Source organism: Scyliorhinus canicula, chromosome 4 (assembly GCF_902713615.1).
Source record: "Scyliorhinus canicula chromosome 4, sScyCan1.1, whole genome shotgun sequence".
Lineage (NCBI taxonomy): Eukaryota > Metazoa > Chordata > Chondrichthyes > Carcharhiniformes > Scyliorhinidae > Scyliorhinus > Scyliorhinus canicula.
In genome coordinates this window covers 34,714,640-34,729,495 of record NC_052149.1, presented here as the reverse complement: position 1 = coordinate 34,729,495, position 14,856 = coordinate 34,714,640, and the positions used below count along the sequence as shown (strand labels likewise).

Here is a 14,856-nt window from a genome sequence, read left to right as displayed (position 1 = left end):
GAGAGGAGCAAAGAAACTAAATAACCAGGGAGCTTTGGTAAATTTTGCATGGTGTATAAACACATGTGCATACATGCATAAACTTCCACTCTTAAAAGGAATATTACTGGGTACAGATGAGTACACAAGGAATAGATCCAAACTACAAGGTAAAGGTTGAGGATGGGGAGGAGGGAACCACTGTTCTGGAACATTCTCTGTTCCTCTGGGATAATGCCATACATTCCTTACTGTGAACTTCTCATTTTTTTGCTTTACGATCTCACGTGTTTTGCCTCAGTAAGAATTTTGAGAGCCCTGCAGAATCTTCCTTTTGAGAGTTCATCACAGTTTCACAGAGGTAATCACGCTGTCTCCATTTTCAAAACTCAATGCATCCCATTATAATAAATTCTGAGTATTTATTTAGCCAAAGTCATTAGTCTTTGCAAATAAAATTGAATGCCACATCCTCGATTCCATTTTTCAGGATTACTTGTTGAAGAAGCAAATATTTTTGACTATAAGATTTTTGTTATAAAAATATGCCTTCCTTGAGGATAATTCCGCATAATTTCTTTTACAGAATGCTTTACAACCTCCATGTATCTTTAGTGTAACTTTGCATATTCCTTTTGGAAAGCTGTACATTGATATGTGTATTTTTGAAAAGTTCCATGTCGTCTTCCAACAAAAATGCTCAGCAGAAAGTTGGGTTTTTTTTGTTCATAATAAGTCCACACAATATAAAACTTATTATGTTCCACTGAACAGAACAAAGTCAGGTCCGTTCCTCTCTTTCCAACATGGTGAACTCTTGGCAGTATTTTAACCTGAGGGATGTCATGTACTCCTGAACTGTTAAAAGCCTGAAGTCACTGTTTATCTTTCGACCAAAAAACAGGTTCAATAGCAGATTCCTTTTGGTTGATTTGCAATTTTCAACAAAGGAGCAGCACAGACCAGAACTAAGGGCCCAATTATCTGAGAGGCCCGACGCCGTCGTGAAAGCTGGAGAGGCTCACGATGGCGACGGAAGCCTGTCCCGGCCCCCTATTCTCCCCTCTCCGGGGGGATAGGCGGGCCGTGTCGGGAGACTCGGGGCATCAAGGCCCAGCGCGCCAAACGTCTGGTTCATGATCCAACTGATTCAAATCAGTTACCCCTCTGACTTACGCAAATTGAAGTACAGCCCCCCCCCCCCCCCCCCCCCACCCCTCCTAGTGCTCAAATGTTAAGCGCCAGCTTGTTATCTCCAAATGAGAGTGTTGTGCAGCCTTGGTACCTTGCCTGGGTCATTATTCCTCAAAGTAAATGAATAGTTCCTCGTGACCTAATCCATCATCCCACACATATGCATTCAGCTGCAGAGAGCTTTGGGACTCTCTGCCACTGGTTTTGCACATCCAGAAAGGTTACATCTTCATATCTGCTTGGTCTGCAGCATGGTTGGCTGATCACCTTAATATTACGATTAGTAACGATCAATTTTTTTTTTAGTAGTTTAGACAATGTTAGGTCGTAGTTTGACCGGGAGCGTGGACAGTTTCCACTGCAGTATTTGAAAAGTACGACCTCATCTGATTTATACCCAAGCCCCAGGTCTCCAACGTTGACTGTCAAACTGTTGATATGGCATCCTTGATTATCCGTTCTCGCATTCCTGCCTCTCTTCCTATTTCTGCGTGAACCATTTGATGGTTTTCCGCCTTGATGTGAACTTCCTGGGGATCGCTCATAGCGGCTTCGCAGATCCTCCGCAAGCTCTTCAGGACGGACTGAAGTTAAATTCTCATCTGTAGAAGGTAGAATATTAAATTAGTACAGAACTTTGGCTTCTCTTCATTTGAAGTTGCAGCATGGGTAGTCCTTACATAGCTAAGTTTGTTCAGATGATTCAGCTGCTTTGTAACAATGATTAACACAGAATTGTACAAAAGTTAAATACTGCAGGTGCTGGAAATAAAAAATAAAAATAGAAAACGCGAGAAATACTCAGGAGGGCTGGTGCATTTGTGGAGAGAGAAACAGGGCGAATGCGCCAAATTTTCAGCAGATTTGGAAGGTCTCCAGAGCAATTTAAAAATGGTCAGCAGGACCAGATTCTGAGGCTCTCGGCCCCCTTCCCAGCATCCTCAATTTTCACTGGCATGGGATAAGGGTGCGAGTAGCAAGTCTACACTCTGCACTCCTGACCCGACCAGCTCCCAGCAGTCATAGATATTTCCTAGCCTCCTGCTATGTTGATGGAATCGGGCCAGCTTCTCCATGACTCATTGTTCACCGATCTCAGACTCGTTGAGAACCATAATCTGGATTCAGGAACCTTTTGAAAGGTAACTTCAAAAAATCTGACCCCTTCCATACTAACCCATGGCCACCACCTACCCCATGGCTCCTTATAACCCCCATGCCAACCCATTGCTTTTCTATGCCTATTCACCCAGTATACGCTATGTACAGAACCAAAGAATCGTATCATAAGAATGGACTGAATTCTCAACCTTCCATCACAAGCAGCTAGAATTTCGATTAGCGGAGAATAACGGGTAATGCAAAAATTGCTCAGCATCAAGTACAATGCCATGCTCATGCCCCCAATTGGTGAAGTTCATGCCCCGCGTCTTCGGGCCCATGGAAAACTGTGATTTGCACGGATTTAAACCACCTCCTCAGGCGCTGCTCAAGAGGGTGGGCTTGAGTCTGCAGCCCAACCTGGGAAAGAGGGTATCCCTCCTCTCCTCATTGGCATTGAGCATTGGGTCCACTCCTGACTATATTGTAGGATATCATGCCTGAACAACTTGAAGGCAGACATAAGATTGCGAACAGTCAGCAATGTTTTAAAATCGCCTGTGGTCTAAAGGCTGTCCATATTAGGGTTAGGGTTAGATGAACTGGCCCTTTCTCTCCATGCTGCTGCTCCAGCTCATCTCATGGCAGATTCCCTCATTCCCACTTTTACTGCTCCTCCAGAGATGAAGCTACGATTGAAGGAGCAGCAAAGGCAGGAGATAGGGAACACATCACCGGCAGAGCTGGATCAATTATCCTAGACGATCAATTGGAACTTTTAACATTCTCCGGGACTGGGTTGAGCCTGGGAGAAAAAACAAACAAAAGAAGAGGTGGCTGGAAACCCAGAAATAAGACCAGGAGGAGTCATGGAGGAGCAGACAGTACCGAGAACAAGGGCAGCAACCAGTGGCGAGGAGGTCTGTCACATTTCAATACCAATTAATGGTGCTGGTGGGTGGGGAATCGCATTTAGGTGATGATGATAAAGCAGGCAATAGTAGTCCATGGGCAGTGATCCTTTCCTTTTTTTAGTGAAGCATGATGTACATGCTTCACTAAAATGGTGGCATGGTGGCACAGTGGTTGGCATTGCTCCCTCACAGCGCCAAGGACCCAGGTTCAATTCCAACCTTGGGTGGTTGTGCGGAGTTTGCGCATTTTCCCCATGTCTATGTGGATTTCCTCTGGATGCTCCAGTTTCCTTCCACAGTCCAAAGATGTACAAGTTAGGTGGATTGGCCATGTTAAATTGCCTCCTAGTGTCCAAAGGTTAGGTGGGGTTATGAGTAAAGGGCGGGAAGTGGGTCTAGGTAGGATGCACTTTCAAAGGATTGGTGTGGCCTTCTTCTGCACTGTAGTAATACTGATCTATGATACATAATCTGGCACGGTCATGTTCTGTGTTTAGTGCGGACTTATTACTATTATTAACTGCCTGACAATCTGAAATGCTGAGGTCACTTTTCTGATTTTATAAGATTCTATTGGTCCACAATCCTGATGGTAACAGAAGGTAAACAAAGGGAAAACTAGGGGGCATAGCCTCAAAATAAGGGGAAGTAGATTTAGGACTGAGCTTAGGAGGAACTTCTTCACCCAAAGGGTTGTGAATCTATGGAATTCCCTGCCCAGTGAAGCAGTTGAAGCTCCTTCATTAAATGTTTTCAAGATAAAGATAGATAGTTTTTTTGAAGAGTAGGAATAAAGGGGTGTTCGGACTGGAAAGTGGAGCTGAGTCCACAAAAGATCAGTCATGATCTCAGTGAATGGCGGAGCAGGCTCGAAGGGCCAGATGGCCTACTCCTGCTCCTAGTCCTTATGTTCGTATGTTCTAAAACATGAATTTAAAAATTACATGGAAGTTGAGGAACAAGAAGAGATGTAATGATGGATGCTGAAAAAATGATTGACAGATAAAAACTCAACGAGGCCAAGTTTCTTTTTATCTAAACAATTGTGCAATTATTGTGAACAACTTGAATTTTCATGAGGAGTAAAAGGTTTAGTAATAGTCTCAATGGATAAGTATTTGATACTTTTGGTATTAATGAAAACTTTCATTTCAAACAAAACTGCAGTTACCCACTTCACATTATTTTCTCTGCACTGGTTTTGAACAACTGTTGCACAAGCTATGTGTTGTCAAATAAAGGTGTTATTTTGCAAAATAAGTTTTTTAATCTAGCATCATGGTTAACATACGATTTGATCCGGGTAATCCTTGGCTTGAGGTTGGATGAGCTGCTATTTGGAAACAGCCTTTTCATTTGGTATTTGTGCTTTCTTGTCCACAGAATCCCACAGAGCAGAAGAGGCCCTTCGGCCCATCGAGTCTACACTGACACGTGAAAAACAGCTGGCCTACTTACTTAATCCCATTTACCAGCACTTGGTCCATAGCCTTGAGTGTTATGATGTGCAAAGTCCTCATCCAGGCATTTTTAAAGGATATGAAGCAACCCCCCTCTAACCACCCTCCCAGGCAGTGCATTCCACACCATCACCACCCCCTGGGTAAAATGTTTTTCGTCTCACCCCCCCCCCCCCCCCCCTCAAACCTCCTGTCCCTCACTTTAAACTTGTGTTCCTCGTGTCTCTATAAGAGCTATTCAACCCTTCTATCTTTTCCCCATTATAGTATAAAGGGTTAACAGGAGGATATGATTGGGGTGATGATGTACAACTGACATCAGTCAGAGTTCGATTCTTGAGAGAGGTTGAAATAACACATCTATGAGCAATATGCCTCCTCTGTAAAATGTTTCGCTGTACTATTAATGACAAGTGTTAAGCAGATACCAGAGTCTATCTAGAATAAAATACCATGCCCAGAGTCCATGATAAATGGACCATCACAGCCCTTTGCCTTGAAAATGCTTTCCCTTCAGAGAAAATTAAATAAATTAAAGTTGTTTTTTTAAACAAAACCTACTTCCGTTAGTTCAAATATTCATTCATTATTGTTTTATGATATATTCTATACTTACAATAGGCAGCACCCCAGACAGATTGTGTTGGCAGCTCCCTGTTCTCATCGGTCTTACGCTCCAGGGGTTCTTGATTCTCCAAAAGTCCTTGGCTCTCCATTGAAATCCTCTTGAAGGAACCTTTCTTCTCCTGTGCTAGTGTCTCTCTGGATTGCGGGTTATTTACTGGAAACCAGGTCTCCTCTTGGGATGAAGCAATTGTACTGACAATCAGGGCCAGAAAAATGGCCAGGGTCCAGTAAGTAGCCTTCAAGACAAGAGACATAACAAATAACATTTCAAAGACAAAATCAGATAGAAACATTTCTCCTTTGCTCTCATATGACAGGACTTTGACACAAAGTGAGGTTTATTTCTAAAGGCCAAATTCAAGAAGGTTTGGAAATGCATCAAAGAAACTCAGCCGACCTCCCCTTCAAAGCAAACCATCAGCAACAAACAGAATCCTTTGGAATTTTACAGTAGGTTTGGGCTGTATTATCGTACTGACATATTCACTGCATTAAGCACTTTCATCAGAGGCGATTCACAATCTGTCTGAAAGTGCCAGGTAACCAATTTCTTACTGCACAGTAGTTAGGCACAAGGCTGGTTCATGCGCGAAAGTGCCCAAGGCTGATAGTTTAAAGTCTACAGCAGCTACTCAAAATTCAATAGATTGTGAATCACTCATCTCCAGGGGAGGTGAAAGGTGGACAGTGCAAGAGATTTGAAACATTCAGGATTCCACAGCACATTATTACAAATTATTAGCCCCAAAGAGTTGGGATTTTTTTTAAAAACCTTTTCTAGATAAATTTCCTACCTTCCATCCTCTCAGGGGCTTTAAGGATAAATCAGCCAGACGTCCTGAATCTATCAGATTGACACCTCCGCACACTTGCTTGCACCCGTCTACAATGGATAAAATTTAAGTTGAAAAAAACGCTGCTCAAGACACCATCATCTATAAGAAAGTTCCAAGATGAGTGAGATCCGTAGAACCATTAAACCGTGCCTTACGTTCATACAGTGGATAACCGATGAGCACGGTTTATTGCTTTATGAACACTAATCTCCAGTACAGATAGATGAGGTGTCAGATTATATGATGACAAGTAACTAAAACAAGGTTTTACATCACTTATAAACAAAGCAAAGGTTATTAAACTGGAGCAGACAGATGATCATTTAAATGGGTTCAGGCAAAGGTCCGTGTAACAGCAGCAGTGCCCCTAATCCATAGATCACACTAGTTATCAAATCACTGAGCAATGCCGCCAGTCCCTTCCTTAAATGTAACACTGAAAAACTCACAAAGAATGGGCCCTGGGCCTAAAATAATCCAGTCTAGCCAGGTAACGATTGCTAAATCAAACACCGCTACATATAAAAAGGGGGGAGCGACTGCTTTTGATCACTTCTCTAACATTTTATTTCAACTGGTGTTGGATCTTTGCAGTGCGGAAAGAAACAATATGCTTGGATTAGGATTACCTGGGGATTAGGAGGCTCCATAAAACTGAAGAAAAACAGGCTATTTTGCAGATGGCTGACTCAAAGCCCATTAAACCATTCATTCAGCGATAAAACCTCAACAGTAACAAATATTGAAGAAGAACAGGTTGGACAAGCGAGGCGGAATGAAATTGTGAGAAATCACTGGGCAAGCGTTCATGCGTCAATCAGGCGCTTGCTTGTATCTAAGGTCAGGATGAAGAGTTCTTCGGAATAGAAGGTAACATTAAGTAACTTAAACCACTGAGATCTTAGACTTTGGGTTTGCCGCACTGGAATTTCAGCCTGCATTTACGTTACAATGGCAACGGCAGTGAATACTATCCAGTGAACCCTGTTAAAATTAAAATTGCATAACCTGCAATGTTCACAGTCTAGGGGTGTCACATATGGAGAACTGACATTTAGTGGGTGGGGCAGTTAATAGCTAATGACAGCGCACTAATCATGAACATTCAGGAGTCGGGGGTGGGAGGGGTTTGATGAAGAGAGAGACCAAAGAAATGCAAGATTGCATAATTAAAAAATACACTAATGTTTTGCAAACTGCAATTCATTCCAACAATTACTGCTGCTCCATTTAATGCCCTGCCCTTGAACAGACAGCTTGGTGTCCTCTTTCAGATTGTTTTTTTTCTCATTGTTCTTTTTCTCTCACTGATCTGTCTGCGTTACTGCCTCTAAAAGTGACATATCTCCACCCCGTCAACCCTTCTGCGCCCCCCCCCCCCCCAACTCCCATAACCACTGGGGATGTGTTTCCCCATTCCCATCACTTTGCTTGAGTCTGTCAATTATTTTGTTATGACTCCAGTTCTTGACCTGTAATCCAATTTGTTACTTACGCTCTCTAAGCATGCACTAGCTTAAATAAAGAATAATTAGTTATATTTAACTACAGCTTTATGAGCACCATTAACTTTGCACTGACTCAAGGTAACTCAGACCTTAAATTAAAGCAAGTTTATCTTTTTTTACAGAAAATCAAGTTTGAACACTGAACACTATTATTCAATAATTTTTCATTCCACTTCACCACTGACTGTTTACTGATTCTGGAAAATCTCAAGAATGATCAAAGGGGGGGGAAAAAAATAACTATAAATAAGGAAAGACTCGATTCTTTTCTTGGACTTCATGCCAAAATAAAACAACAGCAATTTGGCATTTATTCAGCACCTTTAACTTGTAAATGGTCCCCTACTTCACAGGGCAATAATCAAAAATGTCACACTTGGTCAGAGGTAAAATTAACATATGCCGGGACGTGGGACCTTGAGTGAAAGGTACCATTTCAGGTAAAACACATAGGCCCGAGGATCCTGGATTCTTTTAGCATCTCTGCTACTTTAGCTGAGCTCAGCCCTGTTCAGGTGGGCCACAAGAAAATCAGTAAGGTTTGCCACTCCTGGCTGCTTACATTTTCGCCCGACGACCAAAGATCAGGCATTCTCGCTGCTCTTCACTGATCCTCACCTTCAGATAGAGAAGGTGGGGGACGGGGGGAGCGGGAAAGAACAAACTAGAATTTATGTTGTGCCTTTCATCATCTTGCCCCCCCCAAGCACATTACATCCATTTGGGAACCATATGTTCCCATCAAGGTCGACCTTTACACCAATAATCATCATAGAATCCCTACAGTGCAGAAGGTAGCCATCCGGCCCATTGAGTCTACACCGACCTTCTGGAAGAGCACCCTACCTACGTCCACTCCCCCATAACCCAACCTAATCTTTTGGACACTAAGGAACAATTTAGCATGGCCAATCCACCCAATTTGCTCATCTTTGGACTGTAGGAGTAAACCGGAGCACCCATATTAAATCCACGCAGACAGGGGGGGGGGATGAAAACTCCACACAGTCACTCAAGGTCAGAATTTAACCCAGGTCCCTAGCAGTGCTAGCCACTGTGCCACCTTGCCACCCCAAAGGATATTTTTGAGGGGATTATGTGCATGTTTGATTTGCAGCCACACCAGCATTTTGTACACGGATTGGCTAGGTGAGTACACTGATTGGGCTGCAGCCCCTGGCTTGTGACAGATATGGGTGTAGTCCGGTCTTCCATAGTCGCACTGTTTGCGCTGTTTAGTTCCAAGTCCCAGCAGATTGTTTGGTTGCAGCTGTCCCTCCTCAGAGGGTGCTGTGATTTGAGTTGTCCGCAATGGTGATGTTAGCAGAGCATCAGTTCAAGCAGGTCCCGGCAGACAAGCTGATCAAAACTAGTGCTTCCCTGGACAGTGTTTCCTACCTGCCACTTTTTGCAGTGAGTGTGTAAAGAGTCCGCAGGAAGTAGACGGGAGCTGGGCAACCGGGAGGTTTGATCCTGCAAACCTACAATCAGCTTTTACATGGGACATGCAATGATATATTTGAAACATTCTGACATTTTAAACCAAAAATCATGGATGGGATTTTCTGGCCGTTCCCACCAGATATAAAAAGGGGAGTGGCTGATTTTGATCACTCCTATAATATTTCATTTCAGCTAGTGTTGGATCTACACAGTAAAGGAGCTCACAGAAATGGTAACTTTTATTCCTGACAAGGAGATTTTTGCTACTGGGAATACAAAACCATAAAATTGTCCTTAGCATGCTTTTCCCAGGTATTAAAATTTTTTTTTTTTTCCATTGCTAATAAGCTGAAGACCGTTCCACAATTGGTATTCAGACAATGCCACAGATTGTCATTGCGTAGATGGAGAGCTAAGCACTAATGAATCAAGGTAGCCCCAAGGTAATCAAGAATCACCTCTCCAAATGAGCATCATGGATGGCTGTATTTTGACAATATTTGTGATGAGCAAATTCTGTCTACATAGAATGAGGTATCAGCCACACAGACTGCCTATTACACCATTTTCCCATTTGAGCTCGACAACATGGACTCCGAAAAGCTTCAGCAGCAATGTAAATGGCGCATTCTTCCTCGCAAAATTCTTAGACATACACCACAAGATTCACTCATCCTGCATAAAGTTTAACCTGCAGTAAGTGCAGGAAAATTGAGTCAGTGCGGGCAGAATTCTAACAGAATGTGTGAATGCCGTCACCAAGATTTGAACAAAAAAAGTCCTAACGCAGAAGAAGATGGCTGGTCTGAAGGGAAATTCTAAAATAAGGGAATCAAACTGTTCCCTATGTCAAGTAGCTGCACCACGAGTGTCCGCCGCAAAGTGTTTCACCTTAATTGTCACTTTTATTATTATCATATTGCTAGTTGTCGTTCACTAGGAAAGTTGATGATTGGTACTGGTCCTCCTGAATGAGGTGTCTGCTTGACTTATCAGTGGCCTTTAGCTTTCTTTTAAAATAGCCAAGATTAAAAAGAAAGGTTGCAACCACATAGCGTTGTGTCACATTTCTCAGGATTGGAACACTTCACAGCCACTTTACTATTTTTCAGTGCAGTTACTGCCATTGTTTAGGCAAATCCTTCCTTTTGTTTTGTTTTTAATTGTTTTTCTAAAAATTCCAATTAAGGGGCAATTTAACGCGGCCAATCCACCTATCCTGCACATCTTTGGGTTGTGGGGGTTGTGGTGAATGTGATTCACACTATATATAGTTGCCAATATCACTCCATGTATATATGTTCGTTATCTACCCATTGTAAGTGCAGTTGCACTATCCGACCACCAGGGGGAGTCGCTCTGGGAGTACGCGAGAGTTTGTACTGGGCTCCTCCCTTGGCTCCGCCCAGGACTCCTCCCCCTGGGACCGATGTATAAAGATCAGTGCCTTAGAGCCAGCCTGCCATTTCACCTGAAGTTCAACGACGAATAGGCTGGCTCTATTGTAAGTGTATTAAAGCCTCTGTTCAGATCCAACTACACGTGTTCGCTGAATTGATGGTTCCATCAGGGGTGAGATACGGGGAGGATATGAAAACTTCACACGGACAGTGACCTGGGGCTGGGATCAAACCCCGGTCCACGGCACCATGAGGCAGCAGTGCTAACCACTGTGCCACGGTGCCGCCCTTGTGTAGGCAAATCCTGTAGTCATTTTGCACTTAGTAAGGACCCACAAACAGCAAGGAGATGACTGCTCAGCTGAATGTGTTTCTAGTGATCGTGAATGAAGGAGGCATGCTGGTTAGGAAACCAGGAGAATACTTTTCTTTGAATCCTGACATGTGACCTTTGATGCACAACTAGAGCAGGACCTTGGATTAATGTCGCACTTAAAGGCCAGATTGCAAGATCCACCTACAACGTGACAAGACAGCAAAATTATAGTCTCACTCATTTAGTCGCATTAATGGATGAGATGTGAATGTGTGGTAGAGATCTGTACAAGAGCACTCCCTACACACTGACATAGAATGAGGTATCAGCCACACAGACTGCCTATTACACCATTTTGCCATTTGAGGTCGACAACATGGACTCTGAAAAGCTTCTGCAGCAATGTAAATGGAGCAATGTAAATGAGGGAACCCGCTCATGGATTCCAGGTGCAATGTTTACTGGGAATATCACTTATACTACATCACAGATAAATAAATTAGTATCTCTAATTTATTAAAGTAAAATCAAAATTATAGGTAGATGCAAATTTTAATCGCTGTGGGAACTTTATCGGGGTTGTGGCATTACAGTGAAACTTCACTTAATAATGCCATATGTTCTGAATTGTGTCTGCAGCTCCTTGAAATGCAAAACAGACATCAGGTATGGTTTAATTTATGGAAACTGGCTGGATCCAATTGGTATCATAGACTGGGGTGGCCCAATTATTCCACATGCAATAAATTCACAGTTCTTAACAACAAGGCTTTTTGTTACCAGGTACTCAAACTCCATGTGGTGAAGTAGTATGTAAGGAAAGTTCTGAAAAGAAAGTGAACTTAATGATGTGAGACATAGTTCACTTCTGTTCCAGACCCTGTGCAAGTGCTCAGTAAATTGCTGTTCTGTGTGCATTTTGAAAACGTTTAATTTTGTTTCCAAGTAAAAAACATATATTTGCAATGTGATATTACAATGCCAGCTCTGTGAACTATAATATTTATTTAGATAAAATTCTGGCCACTTATATTTCATGAAAATTGCATCATGGTACACAATGCTTCGACTAAAGTGAATTAATACTTTATTCCAGCAGGTGGGGCAAGATCTTCAGATAACAAGCCAGCATATATCTGAGTTACACAAATGTAATATTATAATCTGTTCCAGATTAAATGTCAAACTTAAAACACGGTCAGTTTCATAATATTTTTCACAATTTGCGAGGGAAATCTAACTCTGTAACAATATCTAATTTCTACCCTTCACCTTAGTCCCCAACGATGACAAAGGTCGGAATTTTCCAGGCGTTGGCATTCACTTTTTTCCACTACGGCTCACCCCCACCAATGGGTTTCCCGGCAGAGTGAGGTGGTTTCAACGGGAAATCGCACTGACAAGCGGCGGGAACAGAGAATCCCGCCGCCAGTGAATGGCGCACCGCTGGGAAACACAAGGTTGGGGGACCGGAGAATCCCACCCAAAGTTAGAGGAAGGAACAGCCACCAGACTCGCTGATAAACATCAATCACAATTTAAGGAGCTCAGCTTTTGTTCCAAAAACATCTTTGCAAAAGCTCTGAAACTGCACTTGTTTGAAACTTGACTCTTGGTGAATCACGCACTAAAATATGAAGCATCAAAAACAGGGCTGTAGTTAAAGAACCCAGAGCTACAGAGTAAAGTCCGCTAGCAATCTTAAATTCCATTCCATAACTGAATCAGGCCTATGAACTTTCCCACGTTTAGCAGGAGTCTCAGTTAAATTAGGTCCTCCTGATTGAGGAGTGCATTCTCCTGCTTGCACTATTCTGGTAATGCCTGACTTTGCTGGTCTTGTTTGCTTTCTCTGGCGTCTGGCGGGAAGCCCTGACTTAATAAAGGTCTCTCAATACCACCCTTTGGTGATCTTCCACATTCTGTCCCTTTTTTGTATCCTTTTATGGAATGTGGTCATCGCTGGTTAGCCCAGCATTCGTTGCCCATCCCTAATTGCCTTTGAGAAGGTGGTGGTGAGCTGCCTTCTTGAACTGCTGCCGCCCAACTGGTGCCGGTGCTCCCACAGTGGGGTTATGGAGTTGCAGAGTTTTGACCCAATGACACTGAAGTAATGGTGATATAGTTCCAAGTCAGGATGGTGTGCGAGTTGGAGGGAAACTTGCAGGTAGTGGTGTTCAGTTGTGTCTGCTGCCCCCGCCCTTGCAGGTGGGAGAGGCCACGAGTTGGGAAGGTGCTATTGAAGGAGCCTCGGTAACGTGCTGCAGTGCATCTTATAGATGGTGCCCACTGCTGTCACTGTACATCAGTGGTGGTGGGAGTGATTGTTTAAGGGGGTGAATGGGATGCCAATCAAGTGGACTGCTTTGTCCTAGATAGCGTTGAGCTTCTTGAGTGTTGTTGGAGCTGCACTCATCCAGGCATGTGAATGGTATTTCAGTATACCCCTGACTTCTGTCCTGTGGATGGTGGACAGGCTTTTGGGAGTCAGGAGGTGAGTTACCCATCTCACAATTCCTAGTCTCTGATGTGCTCTGGAGCCATAGTTCAGTTGACTATTTCTGGTAATCCACAGGATGTTAATAGTGCCATTGCATGTCAAGAGGAGGTGGTTACATTTCTCTTGTTGGAGATGGTCTTTGCCATGCAATTGGGTAGCACAAGTATTATCAGCCCAAGCCTGAATGTTGCAGATCGACTGAGATAACTTTTGTATCTGAGGCGACACAAATGGTACTGAACATTCATCAGAGAACATCCCCAATTCAACTTTATGATGGAAGGGAGGTCATTGATGAAGCAGCTGAAGATGGTTGGGCCTAGGACATGACCCTGAGGAACTCCTGCAGTGATGTCTTGGAACTGAGATGATTGGCATCCAACCACCACAACCATTGATTTAAATTGTGTCACATGCAGTCAAATACTGCCTTGAAATGAAAAAAAAAGAAAATCGCTTATTGTCACAAGAAAGCCTCAAATGAAGTTACTGTGAAAAGCCCCTAGTCGCCACATTCCGGCACCTGTTCGGGGATGTTGGTACGGTAATTGAACCGTGCTGCTGGCAAGCCTTGGTCTCCTTTAAAAGCCAGCGAGATGTCAAGGACAGTCATTCTCGTCTTGAGTTCAACTCTTTTATTCATGTTTGGACCAAGACTGTCACGAGGTGAGGAGCTGAGGGGTCCTGGTGAACCTAAACTGAGAATCAGTTATTGCTGTGTAACTGCCGAATGATGTCACTTTCGACATCATCCATTACTTTGCTGATGATCTAGAGGAGGCTGATGAGATAGTAATTGGCCAAATTAGATTTGTCCTCTTTTTTTGTAGATAGGACACACCTGTGCAGTTTTCCACCTCAGCAGGCAGGCAGCTGGTGGCAGCTGAAAACCACAAACAGGCAGTTGTGGAGACAGAAAATCAGGGGCAAAAATAGAGAGGAAAATTAGAAAAACAGGTAAAGAGCAATAAAATAAGACAAATGTATTAACTCCTATTTACAATGGTTCAATTGGCACAGCAATGTAAATAAGAGTTTTGTTTTATTACCTTTTCACATTGAGCCAAATCTTGTTGGAAAAATAATGGTGCATTATCAATGTGTAAATTAGCCAGCGGATTTAGGAGAACAGGAGACGTGCTAGGTTCAAAATCCTCAGAGCTTGCTGATCAGCCACTCTGTCTATAGACCATGGAATCTCTACAGTGTAGAAAGAGGCCTTTTGGCCCATCAAGCCTATGCTGACCCTCTGAAAGAGTACCCTACAGAGGCCCGCATCTATCCCTCTAACCCCACCTAATCTTTACATCTTTGTACACTGGGGGGGCAATTTATCATGGCCAATCCAACAAACCTGAACATCTTTGGACTGTGGGAGGAAACCGGAACACCCGGAGGAAACCCAGACAGACACGGGGAGAAAGTGCAAACTCCACACAGGCAGTCACCCGAGGCTGGAATTGAACCTGGGTCCTTGGTGCTGTGAGGCAGCAGTGCTAACCAATTGTGCCACCGTAACGTCCTATCGCTGTTAAGAATTTGCTGGATTTGCACAATAGAAAGTTAGGACTCATCAAT

General features: G+C 43.2%; 1 protein-coding gene across 1 annotated transcript in view; it reads right to left on the bottom strand.

Moving 5' to 3' along the window:
- Positions 1–1,211: 1,211 nt before the first annotated feature.
- Positions 1,212–14,856, bottom strand: part of LOC119964468 — a 73,915-nt gene continuing 60,270 nt past the window's right edge. The window contains exons 2-4 of the mRNA XM_038794009.1: positions 6,070–6,158; positions 5,265–5,511; positions 1,212–1,775 (exon numbers count right to left, since the gene is read on the bottom strand). Coding sequence (XP_038649937.1) covers positions 1,321–1,775; positions 5,265–5,511; positions 6,070–6,158 — 791 coding nt within the window. The 3' untranslated portion in view covers positions 1,212–1,320. The remainder of the gene's footprint in view (positions 1,776–5,264; positions 5,512–6,069; positions 6,159–14,856) is intronic.